Consider the following 27,556-nt stretch of genomic DNA (forward strand, 5'->3'; position numbering starts at 1 on the left):
GAGAACATAATGATTCATTCAAACGATGTATAAATGTGTGTGTGTGTGTGTGTGTGTGTGTGTGTGTGTGTGTGTGTGTTTGTGTGTGTGTGTGTGTGTGTGAGTGCACTCAAAGGTGAAAGCCCCTGGGCTGCAAAGGGCAAGAAACAACATCAATAGAAACTCGAGGTCAGCGAGAAGTGAGATGGCTGAGTGAAAAGTTTTAAAAGTCATCTGATCCCCAAACACAAAGAGAAACTGAAGATCCACATACGCAATTAAGAAACTGATTTGTTCCCTTGATTATTACTTGAACATTAGTCTTCAAGGATAGCCGAGAGGGAGGAGATTGTGGGATAGTGCTGTGTAGAAGTTTACTTCCAATTCCTCCCACATGGACCTGTCTGGTTTCCCTCGCAGCGGGCTGTACTGGTGTTTGCAAAATGTATCATTTATGAGCTAATATAACCACCGGATCTTATGCAGCAAACGTAATTATCCAGGCCACATGCACAGAGATGCGAACTCGGTCAGCAGTGGCTCAGTGTCTTCTCCTTACCTCTGGCAAACTGCGAACGCAGACAGGTTGATAACTATGTACCCTCTAGCTGACCCAACCACAACTGAGGCAGAAGAAAAATGGAGAAATGGAGAAGGAGGTGTGATATCAGTCGTTTTTTTTCTTTCCTCTCAAAAGGGCACCAGACAAAGTAAGTTGTGAGCCACTTAATAATGTTCTTTCTAAGTTCACGTCCAAAAGTGTATTTTGAGAGTTTGCAGACTTTAGAATAACAGGTTTTAGTTATATAACAAAAAATGTTTATCAAAAGTGTTTTTGATAAACATATTTAAAATGATTTTCAGTTTGTCTACAAAAACCCCACATCAAAAAACAACAAAACAATGAATCCTACCCAGAAATGCCCTATAAAAGTATTCATATCTTGAAATGTCCCCCCTTCTTTCTCAATGTTTTACAAATCAAAAGCCGTGCATATGTATTAGGCCCCTTCCACACAGAAATGAGATTAGATGTATCCCCAGCGGTATTTTGTCGTCGAGGCTGTATCTACATGGATCTGACACGGATATGAAAAGAATTTCACACAGGGCGCAGTCACCAGACATAAACATTGTTGTGCCATGTACTCACAGTACTGCAGAATCATCATAGAGCAAGTCAGCGACAACTGACTTTAGCCCCATTTACGCTGCCCTTTTTAACCGTGCCGAGAACGGTCCGAGCTCGGTAACTGAGATAACTATCGAGTGTAAATGGAACGCAAACTGAACTGAACCGTGCCAGACACAACCGATCCACGCTAAATCTAGACCAGTTCGATAGTAGGTCTCGGTCCGGTTTTTTCTCTGGCTCGGTTCTCTGATAACAAAGAGAGCATGAGCAGACCGCGTCATCTCCTTACAGTCAGCTGACTAATTTTGCGGTTTCAGACATTAATAAAAATACTAGCTTCCTTACTGTGACACACAATTTCCAGAGATGATTCTGCTTAGCAGTGTGATGAACCTCAGCGTCTGTCGTTGTTTCCTGCGTCTGTAAATCCTTATTAGACTATCATTTGTCTTATCCACTTCCCAAAAGCTGACTCCGTCAAGTAAATTTACCAAAGGTTGTCTTCTTCGCCTGACTGTCCGCAAACAACGAAATATCACAATTATAACCAAACACAACTTCCTGAATGTTACGGGCGCCGCCATTTTGATTTGCTTGATTCCCTCTTTCAAACCTAGAGAGCAGTAGTAGTAGTAGATTGTCACTCGGAGGCGAGGAAACCAAGGAACCGTGCTAGCGTGATGTGTAAATGGTCGTAAGACCAGTTTTTTTTTTTGTTTTTTAACCTTTTTGAATTCTCCTTGTCTGCTTATTGCTTGCATGTGCAATATCAGACTTCCAGATATGTGGTCTTTTTATGGTAAATATACACAAAGAATGATTTGTTTACAAACAATTTGAGCAAAAACAAAGTGTGACATACAGAAATAAAATTAATCAAAAAGCCTTTGTGTCCAACCAGAGAGAACTTATGGCACAGAAATGTGTAAAGTTATAGTACATGACGAGGCTTGTTTAAAGTTTGCCACAAGCCATGATAAGGTAACAGCAAACATATGGATCAAAATGGAACTTTTTGGGCTATATGTAAAATTTTCACTGCACATAGTCATGAATACGCCTTCTCACAGTAAAACATGGTGGGACAGCATCATGCTGTGGGGAGACTTTTCTTCCTCAGGGCCTGGGAAGCTGATCAGAATTGATGGGAAGCTGGATGGAGCTAAATGTCCTGGAAGAGACTGTGAATACTTGAGCTTGGAGAAGCAGCTCATACAGGACATCAAACCTAAACAAAGAGCCATTTCTAGAATGGCTATAGAAGCATGCTCATGTGTTAGAAAGGCCAAGCCAAAATGGCCATAGCTCTGATAAAGAATCAAGAGTTTGAAAAGACAAAACTGAAAGTGAATGTTCACAGATGCTCTCCATCCAGTCTGACCGAGGTGAAACAGTTTTGCAAGAAAGAATGTGGCAAAAATTCAGTCTGTCGATATGCAATGCTGGTAGGGGCATACGCCCAAAAGACTCACAGAAAATCTACAAAGTACTGATTTCCAGGGCTGAAAAAAAAGTGCATCTGAAACTTTTCTGATTTTTGTTTGTTAAAAAAAAAACATGTATGATTTTAGATCCATTTAACAATAATGCACTACTTTGCAATGGTCTATGACATAAAATCCAAATAAAGTGAAGCTTGAAGTTGTAAAACGACTCCTTTTGGTAAAGTTAAAAGGAAATTAGCATTATTTCACAGTACCTGTATTCTCTAAATTTACAGAATTCATTATAAATTCAAATGTGTGAGAGCAGTGTAAAATGTTTTAGAGTTTAACTGGACTAAAGCCCATAATACTTTGAACCAGTGGCTGACAATAGGTCTTTTTGCATGCATTAAATGAAACATTAAGCTCCAAAACTCAACTTTGGGGAGAAAAATCCGCACAGTACTCTAGCATAACCATAGTAACCACAAACCACTGAAGATAAATCGACTTCCATTCTTCATAGATCACTTCTGGAAAGAAGTAAATCATATGATACAAATCAGCCCAACCTATGTGCTGCACGGTGCTTTGATTTAGCACACTGATTATTCCCACCTTTCAGAGAGTCAAGTCATGTGCAGGTAGAACCCGTGCACCAACTACAAAGCGCTTCTTAAAAGTCAGCGAATACAAATGAGCTGTATAAAAAACAAACGACAATGACAAGAATCCACAAACACTGTGAAAGCTTAGCAGAGGGCTTGTTCCCAAAGAGCAGTCTAAGTCAATTATTAGAAAAATGGGTACCACACCTGTATTTTAAGGCTGTTTTTGCCAATTCCAAACAATAAACATGTTCTATTGCCTGTGTAAATATATCAAAGAACAAGGGATGTTGTAGTGAGCAAGTAATCAAGGGAACATTTTCTTGCGAAAATACCGTTACTGGTTAACTGTGGCTGTGGCTGACTGTGACTCAGAGGGTGAAGTAGTCGTTTGAGTAGGTTTGATTCCAGCTGCCACTTGTCACAAGTCAATGTGCCCCTGGGCAAGACACTCAAGTTGCCTTCTGATCTGCGCATCAGCGTATGACTGGGTGAATGTGAATTTAGTGTAAAGCGCTTTAAGTGACCGCTATGACTAGACAAGGAATCCTATATGAGTTCAGTCCATTCATGTTTCTAACTTGTTACTTTTCTAAATGTTTGTGGATGCAAGCCGCGCTGCAATGCTAGCACTACCTTGTATGTGAACAGGAATAATTAGACAATAAGAGGAGATTCAGTTTAAGATTTCTTAAGATGTAATGTGGAGTACCTTACAAATCCTTGAATTGAAAATTGAAAAATTCTATTGGGATTTTGATATGTAGAGCCCCAAAATCACTGGATTTGTATAGCAAATGGATGGATGGATGAGAGGATAGATGGATGGATAAATTAAATCGAGAATCTTTGGCAAGACTTGAAAAGCAATGTTAACATTAGCTTTCCATCAAATTTGACTGAATTTGAGCTGTTTTGCAAAGAAAATTGACAAAAATGTCTCCAGGTTTGCAAAGCTGGTAAATACATACCCCACAAGATCGGCAGTTTTAATTGTGGGAACTGGTAGTTGACTCAGAGGCCTCTACAAAAATGCAAACCACAATTTTCAGGTTTTTATTTACATTTCTGCATATTTTTATTTAATTTCAAACGTAAAACAAATGTGGAGTTCTAGGATGTTCTGGCTGAATGATCTGTGATCAGACTTTTGCAATTCACTAGTACAGCTAGAAATGTACATCACAGCAGAGTTTTTCTTTAAGCAGTTAAGCAGTAAGATTAGTAAAATCTTTGAGTGTGAACGCAAAATAATGGTGTTCGGATGCTCCTGATTTTGTTTCATTCTTATTTGGTGGTGTTGGCAATTATAACTACTTTAGCTGGATTTAAACAGAACTGCATGTCAATTGAGGTCATTAAACACTCAGCCTCTATCATATCAGCAATGAGGCAGAAAATTAGGTTTTAGAACAACCTTTTTTTTGTATTTTTTGTATTTTTAAATAGGTATATATACAGTACATGTCTTAGTCTTACAAAAGACTATGACTTGGTTGGATTTGTGCAAATATGCATAATCCCCAAAAGCCTCTAGGATCTCCAAAGCGCACCTCCCATTTCGTCAGTTTTAATCGTCTGAGCTCATTTGTTCTGACAAACAGCAGGAAGGACGCTGTCTGTAGTGATAGTTTCACACAGTGACGCAGTCGGAGGGAGGGTCATCAGTGTCTCTAAAAATCAATGGATTTCTTTCTCCTGACTCGCACAGGCAAAAGCGTCCTTTATTGATTCTGTAATCTCCCAGACAATACTCCAAACTAAAGTTTCATTGCATATTCACAAACGCAGATTTACCTTATGATGGTTTATACCCTTTAGACGCATGTGCGCCTCTTGCACATTGAATGTCAAATTTAAAAGCTTGCTGACCTATAGATATGGTCCAGACGGCAGCGATCTTCATCATGGCTTTGGTTCTGGAGTTGAAGCGGCTGTGCTCAATGGGGTTGCGGATGGCGACGTATCGATCCAGGGAGATAGCACAGAGATGCATGATGGAGGCCGTGGAGAATAGCACGTCCAGGTAGATCCAGATTGGGCAAAGGGCGCTGGGTAGAGGCCAGGCGTAGTCTGGAAGAACAGCGAGAGAGGGGGATCATTATGCAGTCTGGGCAGTTTATTCCCAATTGATAAAATATTCTGATTTCCCTGCTGAGTCTTTTCCCCTCCCAACACACGAGATCCTGCTGACTTTGAAAGGAGCTATCTCATTACAGTCAATCTGTGTGAGACACCGCTGAGTGGAGCTCATCAAGGTTAGCTGACTATTAAGGCTTAAGACGCTGCACAGAGAGGTTGAAAACACTTTCATTATTTAGAGTTTATTCTGGTAAAAAAAAAATCTATTTCTTTTGTACTAAATTTACAAGATGCCATTACAAATCACACAATTTCAAATTATCGTTAGGATCAAGAGTAACTGAAGATATGCATCTGTTTTTTCTGCCTTCTGCATCTGTTTGGCCATAACAAAGATGCATTTTACTTTCTCCTGAAGGATATTTAGTACTGAAAGGCACAAACAATCTCATCACGATACCTAATTAATGATAGATTACTGGTGAAGATATTGTACTACAGCATGTTATGACACATTATAAATGCAAACTTCTGTTTTTTAGTGAGACCTCTTGTGACAGACCAACACAAAGTAGAACATAGTTGTGAAGTGGAAGCAAATTTTAAAATCCTAGGCTCTACCTGAGCATTGGATATCTAAACATTTCCATTGTACATCTTCAGGGTTGTTGTAATAGTGGAGGCTGAACCTCTGCTCAAATCTTGGTCAGATTCATGAAATGCATGACAAGCAGTGGTCCGCATGATACAATCTCCCACCTGAGCTGTGGATCTCTGCAGCTCCTCCAAAGTTATCTCTATCTTTGTTGCTTCTCATTTTAATGCTCTACTTGCTCAGCCTGTGCGTTCTGGTGGGCGGTAATATTTTGAAAGGTTTCCTGTTGTGCCATACTCTATATGTTTGGTTGATGGTTTAAAACTGTGTTATTTAATATGCTAAACATATTAGCCTAGCTAAGCATATTAGATTAGCTTAGCTAAGCATCCCATGCTTAGCTGAGCTAAACATGGGATGTGGTTTAAGAACCTTATCCTGCTGTAAATTCATCCATAACCTTGTCCCTGACTGGTTTGCTTTCTTTCTTGGTCTGCATGATGTTGTTTGTTCCCCAATGTCCTGTAACAAACCGAAAACAGAAAAGCAGCATTTATTCCTAATTTGAGTTGCACACATTTGGACTCAATTTACAAACCTCTTGAATCTTGAAAGCAGACGGGTGCACTGGACTTTATTTAACTGTATCAGATTAAATCGAGCAAAACAGAAATACCTGATATACTATTATTGTTGTACTAAAAATGAGAATAATTGATCATTTTCATTCCACTTTGCATTCATGTACAAATTTAACACATTCAACCCCAACTAAATACATAAAAGATTGTGGATGTAACAAAAATCTCAAAGGGTTTGTTTACTGTATTCCTTGTATGTAAAATTCTATCTCTAGGCTTATCAAAAGCTAACGGGTTTCATCAAGTATTTGCAAAGCCCATTTGTTATGGTCGTTTATAAGAGCACCTTGTTGGTCTAAAGGAGGCTGCAGTTTTTGCATGATAATAATTTATATACATGTTGTCTATGCATCTGAATAGTTGTAGAAGGCACTATAATAAGGAATGAGTAGACAATCTCCCAACTCCTTCACAATGCCTGTAGCCAAGCCCCCCCCCCCTTTCCTTTATGCAGTAAGACCAAAAGTCAGAGTTCCAGAGTTCTAGTGTGTGAGACCAAAACTAATTTGGATGTGAGTTCTCCTCTCAGGTCACTGCTCTGAAACGATGAGTAGATTGGGTCAGAGAGAATAAAAATCCTTCTCTAGTACTGTATAAGTGAAATGGAGCATGCAGTTACTGAGCGATAACAAACAGAGCAACTAAAGTACAATAAGTGAGAAGAAAAAAAACCCCAAAAAGGAGCCTGTTGTCTGAGACCAGCTGAGAAAAAATTAAATCCTCCTAATTTGGGGGAATTTAATTAGCTCAACAGGCATGCTGACAGGTGAGCTGACTTGACGTTAGTTTTTATACCTGCAGGAAAAAATGAATAGCTTGCAACAGTTGAAGGAAAATGTGGTTAAAAGTCACCTACAATTAACCATATCTGACTAAATTGCTCGGAGCGTGAATGTTCCATTAAATTCCCCCATAATCACTGTCACTGCTCTAGTCAAGCATATTACATTTGTCTTTTCAGTCCTCTGGCTCATGTAGTATCTGTCACTCTACCCTCTTAATCATGTCTCAAATTAATATCAGTGTCTCCAAATTACATGTAGCTTTATATCATTAACGTTCATTGCTGTGGCTCAAACTTCAATCCCTCCACACCGGATATTGTCGTCTTAGAGCCTTTTATTTACCAGCTCTTAGTGTAAATGTGCAGAGTCCACACAAGTGAAATTATGTAAGCGATGATGATCAACAACTGCCTTCTGCTCACCTTTATGCTCTTTTTACTTTTAGAAAAACTGAAGGCACTGCCTTTTTTTGTCCTTCCCCACTTTTAGCTTTTCCGACAAACCCTTCCTTCTTTCCTTTGGAGAGCGCAAAACCCACAGCCAAACACACGCTTATGTTTTTGCATTTTGCCTAATTTCTATCCTGATTACTGGGACAAAGAATGTGATTCATCATACGCTCATATTCCGAGTGGGAGGCAGCTTGCGTAAGTTTTAAGAGGTCAAAGACATATTGGAGGCACCGAGGGACTTACAAACACACACACACACACACACACATAGGAGGTGTTGAGCTGCCAGCTCACTCTAAATTTGGACTTTTTTTTTGGTACATATGAGACTAAAATTTGTGAAAAATGCCAAAGCTGCAATGAGCAAAAGCATTTATTGCCCCTTAAACATTTTCACATTTTGTGAAAGTTACAATCACAGACTGTTATAGGGATTGCGATAGGCCAACAGAGTGGTGCATAATGACAAAGTGGAAGCAAAACATTTCATGTTTTTCAAAATTAGCTTTGAACAAAAATCTTAAAGTGCAGCATGCACACCTCCGCCCCCTTGCAGTTTTTGGGGGTGCCTCTACCAGCTTTACACTTCCAGAGACCAAAACATTTGCCCATTCTTCTTTGTAGAATAACTTTAGCTTAGTCTGATTGAATGGAGGGTATCTGTAAACACAATTTGGACTGGACTTTGACTGGGCTGTTCTAAAAATAAATGTCTCCTTGCCCCTTGCCTATAAGTTCAGATGGACGGTAATGTTTGCTTTTGTGCAACAGTCATTCTGTTTTCAGATGATGGGTTCCATATTGTTCTTTATCATGTGCTGCATGGGTCGTGATTTATAACCTAACCCTGCTGTAAACTTTCCCACAACATTCTCCCTGGTCTGTCTACTGTGTTGATTTGTGACAAACCTCTGAAACCTCCACGGAACACTGATTTCTTTTAGGGTGTGAACATTTATAAGGTTACATGTATTTTAACTCCAGAGAAGGCGCAGTTCGCTGCAGCATTTAGCTTTACTTTGAAAGGTTGGTGTTTTTTTGGTAATTAATTAATTAGCTCAATGATTGTATAGGGATTTACTAAAAGCCAATAATGGTGCTGTTAATTTAATGATGTTTAAACCTATATTTAGCTGAGCTGTGTGTTAAGTAGTGAAGCACAGTTCTTGTCTTTTGTTTTTTTGAAATTGATTCTCTGCAATGTGATTGGTTTAATTTTTAATGGGTTGTGATGTAGTTAGACCTAATCTCTCCAACTTCTCTTGTGCGGAAAGTTATACCCACCCCCTTGATAGTGACCTCGTAAATACCCAAAAGCAGTTTAAAGGAGCTGATGACAGCTAAGCATCCCAGGACAGTGTTTGGATGCAGCATGGACTATTACACCGTTTCAGGAAAAATATATACACCTTAAATCTTTCCATGAAAACAAATGTATGAGGTGAGAGTTTGTAAATTTCTTGCTTATTGTTTAGTTTCTGGTTACGCCTATATTTGTTTCTACTGCATGCGTTATAATGACTGGACAATTATGATCCTTTACACAGGACTATGATCCCAGAAATGTGCCAGAATGTGGATTGTCTGTGTATTATCTTGGTGAGGTCCTCTGGGGAGAATTATCAATGCATTGGATACAAATACTTCAATAACAAATTCATTAGGCTCTATCATCAATGTGGTCGCATATAGAGGTCTTGGGTAGAGTATGGTGTCAGTATATCCATAAGGGGCAGGAAACAATGACAGGGTTGGGCTTTGAGAAGCAGGACTAACCTTATGGTCACTGAAACCACTCTGGCTTTAACCAATATAATCCATCTATACGCTCTCATCAATGGCTGCAATGACCAATTAGTGTCATATGATGCTCAGACCCATTGCACACAGAATCAGTACATGCTAGGCACCCCTGGAAAACGGCAAAAGGATTGTTTTTGCCACTGTCTCCCCTGATTATCACCATTGTGGGACAATAAAGGAATTTTTTATGTGTGTTTTTAGAAGTGCAGAACTGTACATGACTCCACATTCGTGGTGAAAAGCCCGTTGATCAGAAAAATCTCTTTACCCGCCTCCTGGCATACTGCTGATCAAAATGCCAATGGTGATTAATTAATAAAGGAATTTTTTATGTGTGTTTTCAGAAGTGCAGAACTGTACACGACTCCACATTCGTGGTGAAAAGCCCGTTGATCAGAAAAATCTCTTTACCCGCCTCCTGGCATACTGCTGATGAAAATGCCAATTGTGATTAATTTTCAGCAAGGCTTAAAACTGATTGTGGAGACCTAGAAACCTTTCAGCATTAAGGGGGAGATGCAAATTCCAAAAAGGTATTGGAAACTACAAAGGACCCACTTTGGAACCTACGTAGCATTTGGCCGTACTTTGACGCAGGCCAAGCGTGTTTTGCTTGGCTTGGTACATGGACAGGAAACACTGGAGTCTTTACCATTATGCCATTATTCAGCCATTCTTTGTATCATAGAGTGGTCTCACGCCCACGTAAAGGGACTTTTAATACTTCTCACTACTTCAGCCACAACTACCCCTAACTTTTCAGTTAGTGACTACTAGCATTAAGCTGTGGTGGCTTTCAGAAAAAAACAGCTAAATATTACAATATGGATGTGGCTTCATGCTTCAACTCGAATGCAAAATTGGCATCTACTTTTACAGTTTAGTTCTTAAAGTATAGCTTAATAGAAACATAGGTGTCTAAAAGGTTAATCTTTAAAAAAGATTTACATATCTTATAGATTTATCAAGTTAAGGCGGTGTTCAAGCCTTCAGAACTGACAGAGTAATGAGTAGCCTGTCTAACTACATCCATATTCTGTAATGACAAGAAGCTGCTTCTTACAGGACAAAATGTACACCCAAGGAAAAAAAAAATGCTTTGATTTGAATTGTTCACAGAAACACAAATATCACAGGTCATTAAGCAAGATATTTAATTTTTCTAAATATAAACCTTGCAGGTAATTTCAGGCCAAACCCAAGGAAAATCTATGCAAATATCAGAAGGGCAATTTTATACATGCAGCTCAATGCAGCAAAAAGTGCACAAATGGGAAGAGAATAGCATTTTGGAATTGTAAAGCTCCAACCTTTAGCCAGACCATTGAGTCTACCCAGATTAATCCATCTACACCTCTGGGAGTTGAGTGTCATGGCTGAATCTTTTCTTCTAGGTTTCATTTTTATGCCTTTTGTTCCTTTTTTTTTTCAGTTCAGACCCCAGGTCCAGCTTGTTGCCACGGTCTAGAGATATCTCCCAGTTTTACTGCTCCATGTTCCTTATCAAGTCACCAGTTCTCACTCACCGAACAAAACTTTTTGCAATGTATTTTGCAATGCAATTGTACTTGTAAAAGGTTGGAAGTATACTTGTTCCACCTTTAATGCTTTAAGATTCCTGAATATCTGCAATTTATATACAGGCAGCTATCCATCTACAGTCTTTGCCAAAATTGCTTGTGAAGATATTGCTGGTAAGAGTGTTGTAATAACCGGAAAGGGAAAAAAAGTTATATTATTCAAATAAGAGGCTGGAAAGGTTTCTTCTCCCTTCTTTCTGCCTAAATATCTAACAAGTATTGTTTGTGCTCTTAAAAACCCGTCTCAAACTTGCTTATATTGTTCTATTGTCATTTGCTTTCCTTTCCCAAAACTGTTCTTAGAAAACATGACTAGAAGCACATGCCAATGTCTTCCCTTTTCCTCTCTAAAGCTAATGGTATATGTCATGCTTTGTTTTGAGATTTATGGCTGAGATGTCCTTCAGCTTGACCTTTGCTTCAAGACGAAAAGAAAAAAAAAGATTGTTATATTAAAATTTGTAAGAGCTGCAAGATAATTCTGAACTATGTTCCTACAAATGGATGTGGATATGTTGGCGTGTTGCATATACATAGGTATCATTTCAGGTGAATGGTACTGAGGCTGAACTATGAGTCAGTGTTTAGAACATTTGCTCGTAGAAAAGGTCTGCGGTTAAAAACTCAACCAGGGTCTCTGGTGAATGGAGTCAGCGCGTTCTACCAGCGCATGTCTCGATAATCCTCAATTACATATTTTGGCTTATGTCCAAAGTCCAAGGACATGCATGTTAGGTTAATTGGAGATTCTAAATTGCCCTTTGGTATGCCCGTTATTGCATGTGTCTGTGTTTGTCCTCTGATGGGTTGGCAACATGGTGACATTTACTCTGTATTTTGACTGTTAACTACTGGAAATAGGCATCTTCCTCCATGCAACCCTGCAGCATTAACTCAGTTTAGAAAACAGATGGATGGATATTGTCATTGTTTCTTGGCATCACTGCTTAGGTGAAAAAAGCAACAAATGAGCTCTGCCTTGCTGTACGACTCTCCTCTTCTGATTTCTATCCAATCCAAAACACACAAACATCAGTTGTGTTAAGTTTGGCCCTGTAACTAAGTCATGACGTTAATATTAATATAGGCTTATTGCTTGAAATGCTCAACTGTAGGTGCTAAATCTGTTGCTACCTTCTTTATATTTTTTTCCATAATCAAATCAGAGGAAAGCAATTCAACAAGAATGCAAAACAAAATAAAATAAAAATATATATGGCCCTCAAACTATGTAAATTGCATGATGAAGATGGAAATATGGTAACAATCTGTGAATTTGTTATGTGACAGTTGTACTGATTGTTTATAACAAGCAAGGACACCTCTGATGAAAATAATCCAGCCTGTCATTTTGTCATTCATCTTATTATTCAGGGATGGTTAACCTTTCCTGCGTAAGAATGAACATACATCACACAGGACAAATCTAATACACAATATTTGATTAGAGGGTTCTGAACTACAAGGTGTCTCTTGTGAAGGATAAGACGGAGTCCTGTGCTGTCCTAATATTAATTTTGTTTGGGGAGAAAATGGCAGAGTGACACCAACTACTGCTAACAACCTTTAGAAAATGTTCACCTGGAGTACATCTTAAACATAATGTTGCTACCGTTTCAAATGATTCATACTCATTTCATCCATGTTCAACTGCAATTACAGCTGCTAGACTTTCATTGTATGTTTCAAACGGTTAATTAGTCAGATTTGTTTGACTAAAAGCTGTGGTAAACAACATTTCCATGCCTGTGTAAATTTTCAGTTATCCAGGTCATCGCATCAGCAAACAGGCTTGAATCGGAGGCAACCGGACTTTCGTTCAGTTCTTTCTGAAAACGTTCTGACACTTCTCCAGGAGTCTCTGTCAATTTTGGTGGCTCGCACTTGACCAACCAGTAGTTGTAGAGAGAAGTTGCTGTTACAAAAAACATCTGTAGTCCTGATTGAAGGAACAGACCATGTCTACACATCTCAGGGTTTCTAGTGAGTTTGTTCCAGAGCTGAGGAGCATAAAACCTAAGTGCTGCCTCACCTGGTTTAGTTCTGGTCCTAGGAACAATGAACCCTGAAGACCTACATGGTTCATGGTTTTCAGAAATACCATTAAGTACTTTATTTCAATTTCAAAGCCATTCTTTGACGAACAGGGAGCCAGTTCTATGATCTGATAACTATGATCCATTTTCCTGGTGTTGGTCAGGACCCGGTAAACAGAAGCATTTTGCAGGAGCTGCAGCTGCCTAATTGATTTTTAGCAGAAACCGGTAAAGTGGCTGTTTCTGTAAACTAACCTCCAGAAATAAAAGGGATGCACCTGTATTTCTGTCTTCTGTTTTGACATGAAACCTTTTATTGTGGCATTTTTTAAAGATGATAGCAAGCTGATTTAGTGGGCTTCTTAAAAATGTAGATCTCAGTCCAAAACACCACCCAGGCTTCTTGCATCCTGTCAGTCTTTTCGGCTTGCTCCTTTAGGGGTTGCCCCAGCAAGTCCATTAAACATACTCACAGAATTGGCAAAGTTTTTACGCCGAATGCCCTTCCTGATGCATAAACCCAAATCTAACTGAGCACTAATCTTGAGTCTTGCCTTTTTGAGACCGGTAACATTGGGTTCTGCCTCATCTGCATTAAGCTGGAGGAAATGCTGCCCCATCCATTCATTTATATTACAAGCACATTAACTCAGACGCTGACACAGACATATAAAGTTGTGTATTACCAGCACACATGGTAGCAGATGACAGGAAATGTGTTCACGGACTGAGGAGTCCTTCTGTATATCACTGGGGTGAAATTAAAGATCTCTAAATTACTATCTGCATCATGGTTTATTGTGATCGCTGCAGTTATGCTCTTTAGCTTTATTGCCACCGCCATCAGAAACATTCCCTGTCAGTTAAATGATGCCCGAACACTCAGAGATGTGTCCGTGTGTGCGTATTAATGTGTATGTCGGGTCTATGTTTCAGCCAGCCTCAGCGCAGTTAACTAGCAGACTGATGGATAACACTCCAAGTATTGATCTGAGCTCTATTCAAGTGTGTGTGAACATTTGTGTGGGTGTCTTTGCAAAGACTACCGCTCTCTTTGTGATGTGTGCATATGAGTTGGGAGCGGGACTGTATTTCTGTGTAATGGAATCTGTTTGTGGAACAGAAAGACAGACCTGTCAGTATATATTTTCCAATTTTTTTTTTTTACTGTGTTTGTGTGAAACACTGATTACCACTGTGAGCAATCAGAAGCTGCAGTTTGAACCGAGAAAACAGACCCAGTGTGAAGGGAGCTGGGGTGTCCGATGACCATACGCGGCCCATTAAGCAGCAATCAACCTTCCCTGACCTGCTTAGTATTCCTGAGGGATGCCTCACAGCCGAAGAGCAATGGCTGGATATTGAAGTTTGGGCAAATTGTGCTCTGGATACAAAGAGCTGGAGAGCAAACAGAAAAAAGCAAAGGGGAGAATTCTTCTATGTCTAGATTTACATACCAGTAGAATAAAAGTAATGACGATTTTAATGAGCATTTAAATTTGCCGATTTCAGCGTATTTAAACGGTTGATTAAACAATGGCCATTCTACGAGTCCAGGGGACATTAAAAGCGGATGCATTGACAAATTAAAAGAATGACTAAAAACAACTATGTAGCCAATTGGTCACTTCTGTCAACAACAACCTGGTAAAAAGATCTGAAGCCAGCACTTTATAGATCCGATAACTCTGTCCTTAGATCAACTCCTAAACAAAAAGTTTTTATAGCGGGGGAAAAGTTATAGGTTTTTCACATTACATGCTGCACCGTGGTTGAGTAGCAATGCTCAAACCAGGACCCAGGGTCTTTCCGCATGGAGTTCGCATGTTCTCCCCTTGCATGCGTGGGTTCTCTCTTCAGCTCAGCCTTCAACACCATGCTACAGAACATGCTGGATCTGAAGCTTCATAATCTGTGATTATCTACATACTCTGCTCCTGGATCAGTGACTTCCTCACAACAGGCCCCAGGTGGTGAGGATAGGGAAATGCACATCTGCCCCAAGGATTCTTAACACCGGCACCCAGCAGGGTTGTGTCCTCAGCCCTGCTCTCTTCAGCCTTTTCACCAAAGACTGGTCTGCTGTCCACCCCACACAAACACGGTGGTGAAGTTTGTAGACAACACCGTTGTGGTGGGTCTCGTCTCCAACAATGATGATACCTACTACAGAGAGGAGGCAGTGATGACACAGTGATGCTTCAGGAACAACCTCATCCTAAACTCCAGCAAGACCAAAGAGGTCATAGTAGAGTACAAGGGGTCCAGGAGGACTGAACACACTCCACTCTGCATACAGGGGGAGGTGGTGGAACGCGTGGACAGCATTACGTTCCTGGGCATTCGCATGTTCTCTGACCTCTCCTAGACTGTGAACACCTCCCACCTGATGAAGAGCGCTCAACAACAGCTTTTCTTCCTCAGAAAATTTAAAGGGACTGGACTTTCCACTAAGCTGCTAAAAAACCTTTACATTGCTGCCATAGAAAGGATTTAATATATCAGGATAACTGTGTGGTATGGGAGCTACACAATGAAGGGGCGGAAGGCTTTAGCACAGGTGGTGGGGACAGCACAAGGGATTGTGGGATGCCACCTACAGGATTTGGACTCAGGTATGCAGCACGATTCCAGAGAAGGGCCAGATGCATCTCCACTGATCCCACCCAACCGGGCAATGCACTGTTTGCCCCTCTCCCATCAAGTAAACGCTTAAGAAGCATCAAATTCAGAACTAATAAACTCAGGAAAAACTTCTTTCCAAGAGATATGAAGGCTATCGCCCCCTGCTGAGAAGTTGTGGTCCACCATATGTTACAATCACACCACTGTTATTGCCCATTTGCCCACTCTTATTGCCACGAATAACAAATTGCACATTTCTGTAAATGAAGCATCAAGATCACTGCACAAAAAAATACCTCACACTTCATTAAGGAGGGACCAATCTATGTAACATGGCTCATATCACTCACAAAGGGACTGATTTCAGAGCTCTCGAACTCTGATAAAAACTTGCATGCTCTAATGTGTGAAAAAACCTTGAAAATACTAAGTCTGCTGTGTATGTGTGTCCTGTTATCGGATTGCATTATAAGCCGGTGTCTGCCTCAAAGGAAATTTCACCATGGTAAAACATGCATGGTACACAATGCATGGATGCTGTTGGATTATAACCAGGTTGTAAGTTGAGCTTCAAAATGACAAAAGAAGAAACTTGAGCAAGGGCTAACACTATTTTTAATCTTTTTTTATCTAAAGGTTTGTAGAAGCCGCATGATTGCAAGGTGCTGCAATATACACCGGTGGCAATGAAAGGGGCTGGAACATCTAAATTTAATACCTCGGATGGGTGACACAATATTTCTACTGAGTAAATCTTTATCTGCAAACATTTGCACTTTGGGTTTAATTATCTTCTGTCTAACTCCTCTGTAAAAAAAGCCTCATGAGCATAGTAAAAATGTGGCTTTTAGTCCGGCCAAGTTGTTGTCTTTGTGAGTGCAATGCCTGTAAGTGGAGTGGTCATAATGACAGTGAGGCAGCTGTTACACAACCACAGCCAGAAAATGGAATAAAGAGCCACTTAGGAATGTTGTATCACTCAACACAAATTAGCTACGTAAATGAGCAAAACATGTCATGGATCACTGTAAAACAGAAAATAAAAATAATACATAACTTGGACTAATCAGTGAGAATTTTTATTTACTTCTCAAGATTTGTAATTTTTGGAAATTCTAGATTCCTACAAAACAATGATTATTTACAAGACTGGATCTAGTTTTCAGAATTGCTTTGGCGCTCTCTTAACAGCATAACCTCAAAAAGAGGCTCATTGAACTTACTTAACTTAAGCATCAGCTACACCACAAATATTTTCATTTTGATTACATTTTCCAGTAATAAAGAAACACAAAAACAAATATACGTTACATTGTCAGTTTCCAGTCGAACAATCTGCAATGCATATGCGTTGTCGGCAGATTATGAAAATGTTATTAACCATTTAACAGTTTAAAGAAGATGGTCCCAAGTATGGGTATATACACCACTAGCCTAAAAATCATAATGATTAAACAGCTGTTGCTTGCATTCACTTTGACTCTCTGTAGCCTTTTCTCAGTAATTGTCTTTATTGTCTTCATTTCTTAGTAGAATATTTTTGGTAACAAAGAAAGGGCTTGGGAGGGGGGGGGGGGAACAACAAACAAACAAAAAACCCATTAAAATGTCTTCATTATTATTGCAGAAAGTGAGCTTTTATGTCACTTTTTTAAACTATTTCTGGATATCCACTCAACACATCCCACAAACCGAATATAAAAAACATACCTTTAAATCCATTTTTCTCAACGAAAACCCCCATTTGTATTTGAAGAAATACATAAATTAGGTGGAAATGGAACAGAAAATATCAGTGCTAATGTGAACACCAACAGATCCAATCACATATGCCTTCAGAGCTGTTGGTACACCAAATAGAGGATGCATTAACAAAGATTTCAGCGTATTTGCCGATATGACATCAGCCAAACCCAGCAGATTGACTCGCATAAAAGTGAGTAACTTGGAAGACAGGAATGTCAGCGATCTCAACGATTACGATCACTGAGAGCTGCCAAAGGTTGACATGTTTGTATACAGCACTGAAAGAAGGTTTTCTCAGACTTTATCAGCTTAGAGATAATTGCTGTGATGGTGACATTTGAAGGCACACTTCTTTGAGGTGTTCAGCTAGAGACCTGGCTGAGGCTTCCGAAGGGAGGAAGCTTGTATTCAGGAAGCAGCAGATTGGAGAAACAAAAAAAAAAAAGTTCCAGTTCTTAAACAAAAAAAAAAGCAAGACTAAAAAACTATTACACTTAAGGGTTGTTCATGCATAATATTGGCTCAGATACCGTAACAAAGAACACAAGCGGATGACTGGGATGATATCGCAATTACCAAGCTGGCATTCTCTGAAAGTCAAATCACTTGCTAAATAACAGTGTCGCCGCATCTCGTAGAAGCAATAGTCATCGGAATAATTATACTGAAAAATATTTTGAAGTGATCGCAGCACACATGTCGCAGTGTGCTGGCAGCAGCTGGTGAGTGGGTGTGTGCTTGAGAGTTGTGGTAGAAATCCGCTGTGAAGATTTTCTAAATATTGGCTCGGATTAATAGGCATGAATCCATCTTTATTAAAAAAGGTTGCTGCGACAAAATCAGTCTTTTCAGAGGGGTATATAATCTGTTTCTGTGCTCAATTGAGGGGCTCACAAATAAAATGTTTGATCCCTGAATAATCATCTCGATTTGCAGTTTAAGGGTTTATAAAATAATGCTCCCATCAAACCCTGCAATGTTTTTGAGACTGGAGCTGTTTTGAAATGGTAGGAGTCTGCTTTGTCTAGACCCCGTCACCTTAGTTAAAAGTTTTGAATAATCCCCTTCACTTCAGTGACCCATGTTGTTTTGATTGAGCTCAATGTGTGTCATTGGCAACAGTTAATCTGTTTTGGGACTTTTTGGGGTTTTTGGTTTTGGAAGTATATTTGAACAGGTCCATGGTCAGAGTGATAAAGTTCAATATTCAGCTACTGTGCCCCTGTCACTCATGTGGACATTATTTTGACAGCACCTTAACCCATACTTACACCTGCTTCACCACTATGCCAACAGCACCCAGAAAAATGTGATATACCAATACCACAAATCTTCCTACAAAAAAGTAGGAAGAAAACACTGGAAGAAACACAAGACCGTTTTTAAAGGAGACCCCCTTTCATAATGAGAAATTAAGTTTTTTTTTATTTTTATTTTTTTTAGTTTTTGATTATCAGAAAAATAAGGAATCCTCATTTTGGGTTGTCACTGCTAAACAATTTCAGAAATAAACTGGTTTAAAAATATGTTAGTGCTTAATCATTTGGTCTATGCTTTACCAGTCTCTTCAACAAAAAATAAATCCTAACAAGTTGTGAAGAAGTCATTTAATGAAGTTTGAATCACATGCCAACTTCATGATTGTGTTGAAGCAATTAAAAACAAAAACAAATTAAGCTCTCTTTTTTAGAATCACACATAGAATCCAGGTTTAACAAATCATAAATTATGTGTTAAAGAATTTTTGAGCAATACAAAACACTTTAGCTAAGGCATTGTTGGACTACGAATGGGGCACTGTGAATCAGATACCAACTTCAGCTTTGTAAAGAACAGTGTGGCAGAAAGTCTAGGGCTATTGTTATAGGGCTAAGGAAATGTTCTTGTTTTGTCAGTCACTTTGACACTATTATGCAAAGTGCTGCCATAAAAAAATGCAAAAGTGGTTTGCATGACAATTGTATCATGTTTTACTATTGTGAGCTCATATGCCCCAAAATCTTTTTGCACCCCTGTAGTAAAATTATTATGACAAATTATCACATATTAAAGACATGTTTTCAGTGTGTTCTTTACTCACCATAGAGTATGTTGATGAGAGAAATTGGCATGACCAGGATGCCTACAAGCATGTCTGCCACAGCCAGTGACCTCAGAAAGAAGTTGGTGGCATTTTGGAGCTTTTTCTCCAGAGACACCGCCAGAATCACCAGGATGTTCCCACCGACCGTCAGTGCGATGATAACGAGGATCAGCAGCGCCGGCCAGTTCTTTTCTTTGATCACAGTTCTGGTGACAGACTCCTGGGTTGTTGAGTTGTCGAAACCAAAACTCAAACTCATGGCTGCAGCGCTTGCACCTCCACTGCTGCCTCCCATTCCCCATGGCAGGGTTTGGTTAAAGTCCAGCGGGTTGCTGCTCGGCCAACCTATATGACCCCCGACCTCGAAGGACGAGGTGGTTGTGCCAAACCCACCAAGAAGAGCCCTCGTTGGACCACCCATTCCCCAGAAGAGTAGTGACTGCTTCAAAGACTGAAAGACTTTGGACTCGTTTGGAATAAACCCTGCCTTCTCAGTAGAAATGCACAAAGCATTGAGTGGAATTTAATAATTGATCAGCGGAACCTCAGAGGGCAGAACAAACTGAACAGACAGGAAGATGGAGGGAGAGGAATGGGAGGAATTATATTTACCATCATACTACGTAGATATAAAGTGGTGCTAGCTGCAAACAGTCTCAGATGGTAGTTTGAGGTTTAAACCTCCCATTTCCTTACAAAACACCATTAGCAAAGAGATCTCGACTTGGACCACAAGCCAAGCCGTCCCAAGTTGTTTATTGGTGTTGAGCCACATCTGCCGCCTGATAGAACACAGACTTTAAGTGTTTTGAATTTAGAGCTGGAAATTGGATCACTCATATCCATGGCTTGCTGCCCACAGCCTTCTGCGGCCATCCAATCAGTGCAGGTTTGTTTGCCAAGAGGTACGAATCTCTTTGAATATCTGCTTTCAGCAGTAAACCTCACTTCTGTGCTGGATTGCGCTCAAGATGTTTTTTTTTTTTTTCCAACGGGTTTCCACCGTCTGTCAGATCTGAGTTGATGATCAGTCTGAGCTGTGGAGAGAGAACAAATGGAGAAAAGAAGTTTGATTATTTTATCTGTCAAAGCCTTATCTTGCTCCCCGCTCCCCCTGTGTTGGTTTATTCTTTAATCTGTTTCTTCAATTCTCTCATTTCTTTCCATGCTACCTCTGCGTTTTCCTCTCCTTAATCACCCCCTGCACCTTTGATGCATTCATCAACCCTCCCACTCGGTGCTTCTCCTCTCCTTCCTGTCATCATCCCTGCAGCGATCCTTCCTCAACCACACTAATTTATCACATTGTCCACAGTCATAATAAAAGGCTTGGTCAAGTGTGTGCGCAACTATCAGCATAAAAAAAAGCAGGCAAACCCGAAAAGGAAGCGTGGATGTTTATGCCCTCACGTCGAAATTGTGTCCTCTAAATTTACCTTTACCCCTTTGCAAGCTCTGTGACAAAGTCCCTCACAAAACTCCTCAAGAGCGGGTCGAGGAGTCTGCCGGTAGGTGTGTGGGAGTTGACGTGTGCACACACAGATGTCTTTGCCTCCAACGGGAAGAAAAAGCCTGACAGACTGTGGAAACTAGTGAGACGTGTTTTACGATGTGTGGGCATGAAAAGTGAATGGGAGACTGTGATTTCTTGCGTCTTTGTATGCCTCAGATGGGGTATTTAAGAGCCAACACGTTTAAAGATGGACATAGGTACTAGGATGGGATCATTCAATGGGCAGTGGGTTATTGAAACAGCAAGATTAAGAAGCGAAGTGTGACCATATGTTGTTTACTCATCGATGGAGACAATGTAACAGAATTCCCACTTTTCCTATTTCACCTTCAGCTTGTATTGTCCAATGGGTGTAAGCGTATTCATTTACCTCCATTTTATGTCTGTGAGCGGCTGTGCCTACAAATTACCTGTGTCAGCATGCATGTGTGAAATTAATTCAGATTATTATTGCTTGTGAGGGCAAACACAATGTGCTGGACTAGCAGTGTTATTTATTACAAGTCATCCTTTTAAATGAAAAATCTCACCGTTTGCCACATCCAATGCAACTACTGGTATATTATATTTACACACATAAAACATTAAACATTTTTTCTCACTGTCTGACATTGAATCAGATAAAACTCTGCCTGTTTTAGAGTTTTAAAGACTTTTAGCATATCACCATCAGTTCCTGCGAAAACATGCACACAGCTGCTGAGCAATTATATAAGCAGAGTTGTTTCCGTAATGCCAACAAAATTAGTTTATCGAAAATTTCTCAGGGTGATATAAATAACCGTTGCCTTGGAATTCTTATTAAAATGTAAATATTACTGGTTTTGCAGTGCTGTCCTAATTCTTTTTAATCTTGCATGTGTGTGAACCTGGGACTGGTTTCGCGAAAGAGGCTAACAACTGTCGGTTAAGATAAAATGCTAAGCTAGATAAAAATCATTTAAATCCCTACAAGCACACACATTGAAAACAACTGAAGAGAGGCCTTATTAGGAGGCAACTTTTAGGTGACATAAAACCAACTTTAAGCACATTCTTCTAATGTGGCTGCTGTATACCTAATAAAAATGACACATAATGATATACAGGAGATGCATTCTTAAAAAAAAAATTCTAGTTGCAAATTCTTCAACAGATGACTTTTGTGAAGGACAACAAAGAATCAACTTTGCCAGCCATATTGTAATGTGAATGTGTTTATCACTTCTGCCTTGAACAGTGCACAACAGACAGGTTGCTTCCTATCTTTCCCTCTGAGCAAAAGCATCAGCATTGTTCACAGGAAACTAAACATCACTGCAGGCAAACCATTTAACTGGTCTGATAAAGCAGCAATCTATCACAGAGAGGAGCAAAGAGAACGACACAGGATGGAGAGGAAAGAGGCAGAGAAAGAGGAAAGGAATCTAGTATGAAAGGTGACTAGGAGAGTAAAATAAAGATAAAAAAACACAGATTCTTAGTCACCCAATATGTAAACAATCACTTCACTCTGCAGGACATTAAGTTTTTATTCAACCAGTGTTCATCCTTTTCTTGTAATCATTTAGCTTTAGCCTTAAACCTGGCATGAAAACAGACAGTTCATTAGCTTACAACCAAAGATTAGAGGCAGCCTGTGGAGAGAATAATTGTATGCCTGCGCTAACCACTCGCATCCTCTGTAGATCATAATTGGTGTTGTGACAGCACAGCGCATTGTAGCCGACTTCCTGGTGGGGACTACACAGATCCAGCTGGAGAATCATAAAGGATCGTGCCACCAAAGCATCGGAAACGCACAGATGTCACCGCTGTCAGATTGCACTTCACCGCGGGGACAAATTGCTCCTCCACTAATCTGCTCTGTGAGATAAAGTAGTGGAGGGTGGCTGGGATATAGGCTAACAGCTTTTTCAAGTTTAATCATATTGGTGTTTTACTATTTCCTTAAAGTAATTTTGCTAATAATTTTTCTTATAGTAGATGCTTTTTTCTTTGTAACTTGTGTCCAAGTTGGTAAAAACAAATTTTCAAATGGTGATTACTGAAGAAGTTCCTTTTTAGCCATTTAAATATCATTCTGTTTTAAGTAGTTAACGTGCAATTCTGACGTTATGCAACCTAGTGAAATATTTTGGGCAATTCTGTTTGCAGAATATGATTCACTTGTTAAACAGCTTGTGCCCATGTTGTGCTAGAAAAAGAATACAATTTATGTGGAAATGGCTAAATGCAAACTGGAGGTTGGTGAACAGAGACGATGTTGCCTCAAAGATAATTTCCCCCATAACCAAATAACTGGCTGCGCCACCCTTAAGTGTTGGTGGTAACTGGCAGTGAGTCTTTTACAGACACATAGCTGCTACATCTACAGCTGTTTGGTAAGAATCCACAACTTTTTCCTTTGAAAGAAGAACAGGAAGAAGTGCCTTCACTAGCTTACCTTCTTGTGGTTTCTCATTATGCGTACTGCTTACATTTTAATTGGATTCCGTGATTGGCTAAAACCAACCTTTGGTAGCGGGGCACCAAGTGTTGTTTCGCCCAATCAACTTGGAGAGTTCTGCTTCAAGTCCCTTCTTTCCCCAAACTAATTCAATGTGAGCAGTCCCAGATTGACAGAGTGCTACATATTATCAATCTGGCTTGCCAGGTTATCTCAATAAAATTTAGATCCAGATATTCACCTGGACTCCATCTGAATATCCTTATTGAGTAAGGGCTCTTTAGCCAAAGTGGAAGTGTGTTAGCGGTCACCATGATAAGTGCTGTCCGAATAGTGCAGTCAGTAAGGAAGGAGGTAGGAAAAGTAGCGTGTATGTGTACTTTCACATTTAGTTTTGCCTAGTAACTTCACAATGTCCTTTACTGGCGTCAAGGAGCCTTAAGGTATCCCACAATCCTTTACGTGACATGACGTATAAGCACTGCCCCCCCATGGAAATCAATGAAAATGTCCGGAGAGAAAAGTGCGAGCACTTTGTACTTAATTTTCAGAAGGCTGTCAATCTGGATTTGACTTGCATCGCCAATGTGTGTTTCCATCACATAATAACATTGTAGTTAAAGGATGTCTAAAATTGGCACAGCAGTACAACGCTGCTTTCCTCCCCATGATAAAGTTCTAACTGCTGACCACATGGAGCTAGGAGCTATTATTAAGGGTATTCAGATGGAGCCCATGCCTCTCCAAAACCTTGTTTTTTTGTGCCATTTAAAAGTGGGTCAGCAGGTGTGCTTTGGATCACTATCCTGCTGGTCTGGGGTGAGGGTTGCTTTGGCAAAATCTTACAAAATTATCTCCGCCTATAGTCCTTCAGGATTCTCTACTTGAAAGCAGAATTCAAGGTTCCATCTTTTACTGCAAGTTGCTCACGCCCTGGAGCAGAAAAGCACCCCAGAGCACTTTTGAAAGCAGACAACACGCCCAGACCACTTGAACTACATCCTGCAATTACAACAGCAGCTCAGTTTTGAGCGCTTTCACAAGAAACTACTCAGGACGACCAGCAAAAGAGGCAGCACACTATCCAGCATTTTGTTCAAGAACAATACAGTGATGACAATAACCATCTTTATTCTCATTGCAACATATATTCCAATGAAATTTGTCCATTGCATTTAACACATCCCTTAGGGGGCAGTGGGCTGCCACTTTGAGGTGCTCTGGGAGCATACTGAGGATAAGGGGACTTGCTCAAGGAACTATAGTGGCAGTCTGCACGGTTTGAACCGGGTACTTGCAACCTTCTCACTAGGCTCCCACTCCCCCGAACACAAGACTGGTATAGCTTTACAGAAAAAGTCAGAAGAAAGGGAGGGACTCTGATCTGCTGCTGTGGTTACACAGACCTAGAGTGAAGTTTAAAAAGCTTTTGGATCACATATATGTTTGTAATACATGTCCATAAGAGATATAACTTCCTCTCACCATCACGCTGTAAGAGAACTGTGGTTCACTTGCAAGCAAACCGAGATCCATGTTTTCGAGGGGAGATTAGAGGCAAAGTTTTTTTGTTCACTCCAGAGCTCTGATGAACTTCAAGATCAGCCCAAAGTAAGCAGTCTCTCTGAAAAAAAATGAACTCCAATGCGTTAAAATTGAACCAAACAGATGCAGTGTGAGACCACCTCAGACCAGAAAGTTCTTTTTGCTTGGTGATTCCAAAGAATATTTTCCCAGATATCATTGCCATATCTATTGTTTGATCTATTACAGCAAGTCATCCAGGTCCTGTGCAATCAAAGCAACCCCTGGCCATCACACTTTCACTACCATGTTTGGGTGATGAAAGGGACTTAAGTTCCAAGGCCTAGAAATGGCTAACCTTTTCCAGACTGATAGATGTCATTAACTTTGTTTCGTATTAATGAGAATTCTAATTTCTTCAGATCAAGGTATAATTCATTGTTTCTTTTTATTTTTAAATATGTTTCAGCCTGCTTCATTCAGGTTTAACGCTTGACTCCAATGGAACCTTTTTTTTTTTCCAAAGCACCGTATATGGTGTTGATTTTACTATCGGTAGCTTAAGTATTAGATAGGGTATCTGTTGTGTTAAACGATGGACAGTTTAAGAAACTAAAACATCCCCAAAGGAACAATCAGATAAACAAAAAGGTTGCAGGATGGTAGTATGAACTCTGCTTATAAGCAGTACGTTTAAATCTAAGACAACAAAGACAGCATGCTCACTGTGTCATTAAAATAAGCGTTATTTGCTGACTCTGTAGCAGGTCGTAACTTTCTAGCTGTAAATGATTGAGAGAGAGAGAGAGAGAGAGAGAGAGAGAAAGAGAGAGAGAGATAGAAAGAGAAAGAAAGGGGATAAAGACAACAATTTAGAGAGGTTTAGTCTCTTCCCCCTATCTGGAATCTGGTCACTCACTTCTTCTCTCCTGCTGATCGATGTGCTTGACCTTTTCCGCTTATTTCTGTTTCCCACAGAAGTGACTCTTTGCAATGTAACATCCCTGTCTTGCTCCCTCTCCTGATGTATCAATCCCCGTGTTGTCCGTCACTCCGCACATTTGCAGTGAGGTATCACCATCATCCATTCGCCTGCAGTGGAGAAGGAGGAGAAGGAAGAGGAGGGAGGGAAAAAGACGAAGAGAGGTTGACTTTTGATGCGTTTCTGTGGAACTAGCCAGATCAAACCTGAGGTAACAGTGATTGAAAACCTCCCGGAACTACTACAACTCCTACGCACACCCACACACAAGCAAGAGCAACAACAGCACTATGGCGTGTCGCTCCTTACTACTTTCATCCAACAGGATCACAGCGTCACAGAATGAAAAACAACAGACAATTCATGGTTGGAATAGAAGATTTGTCAAGTTCTAGCAGCAACCAGCCCTAAAGATAAGAGTGAGAGTAAGAGAAAATAGACAAAATGTCCTGGTGGAGTAATAGCAAGGTAATTTTGCATGTGTAACTTTCAAAGAGACCGCTTTGATGCTGCTTAGCTGACAACCTGAGGGGAAAACATTGGTGGTGAAGAAGTTCATTAGAGATGCTGACATTTTAGGTTATTTTTTTTTGATGGCATTCTGTTAAAAGCAGATGCTTCCCCCTCCAAAAACATTTCTGAAACGACGTGGTGGGTGTGAGTAGCTTTTAGCTTCACCTTTGATATATTAAAATGGGACAGATTTTAAGGTGAAAATAGAAGAAATACTGCATGATAAAGCATCAAGAAATGCATTAATGTATAGGAGTTATTCATCTTTTGGAACTCCTGCTGAAAATGGGTGCATCCAAGCCCAGACTTCAGCTAGGGCTTGCCATGGCAGCAGTCCACGTCCCCACTACTTCGAGGGCACTACATAATTTCTTTTATTTTTGTGAATGAACAGTGTGAAAATGCATTCATTTTATCTCTTGCTAAGAGGATTTTGGCTGCGGCATTGAGAATGTTGGTAATTTGTTTTGGTGGACGTCTGTCAAGATTGCATAATTGTTATTGGTCCAAGTTTGACGCATCTTACTCCTGAGGGAGTGATTAATTTCTCATAATGGCAGACAACAAAAAATATGACAGTGGAGTACAAGAAAGAAAGGAAAGAGGAAGATGAAAAGAGCAGATAAAAAAAACCCAAGTAGACAGGTTTTTAAACCCCTTAGTGGAGGTGAAAAAGAATCACTATTCCTTTTGCCTTCTCAAAACACTAGCTTTGCTAACACCGGCACTGTGATCCTACCTGAATCCGAATCTGTGGATGAAGCTTTCAGAAACAGAGGCATGAACTTCTTCGGCTGCAGTGTGGCCCTTGTTACTAAAACATAGTTAGTACAACTTTGTAGTCCACCTGTTTTTAATATTTGCTTTTAGTTTCTATTCTCTCATGTTTTATACACAAGTTAGACAGTAATGTCCAGAGACGAGGTCGGAACTTGGTAAACGGGCATGAAGATCAGTGGACATCTACTAACCAAAGGGTTTCAATAATCTGGCACTGTCTTGCTGTCTGTGTAGAGCTTATG

The 27,556-nt window shown here is 40.0% G+C and overlaps 1 protein-coding gene across 2 annotated transcripts in view; it reads right to left on the bottom strand.

The window, feature by feature from the left end:
- htr2cl1 (5-hydroxytryptamine (serotonin) receptor 2C, G protein-coupled-like 1) overlaps window positions 1-27,556 on the bottom strand; it is a 141,225-nt gene that overhangs the window by 22,581 nt on the left and 91,088 nt on the right. For both annotated transcript variants that reach the window (XM_036146273.1, XM_036146272.1), the window contains exons 3-5: window positions 25,959-26,131; window positions 19,572-20,611; window positions 5,019-5,219 (exon numbers count right to left, since the gene is read on the bottom strand). In XM_036146273.1, the coding sequence (XP_036002166.1) occupies window positions 5,019-5,219; window positions 19,572-19,995 (625 nt within the window). In that variant the 5' untranslated portion in view covers window positions 19,996-20,611; window positions 25,959-26,131. The remainder of the gene's footprint in view (window positions 1-5,018; window positions 5,220-19,571; window positions 20,612-25,958; window positions 26,132-27,556) is intronic.

This window comes from Fundulus heteroclitus, chromosome 14, assembly GCF_011125445.2.
Source record: "Fundulus heteroclitus isolate FHET01 chromosome 14, MU-UCD_Fhet_4.1, whole genome shotgun sequence".
Taxonomy (NCBI): domain Eukaryota; kingdom Metazoa; phylum Chordata; class Actinopteri; order Cyprinodontiformes; family Fundulidae; genus Fundulus; species Fundulus heteroclitus.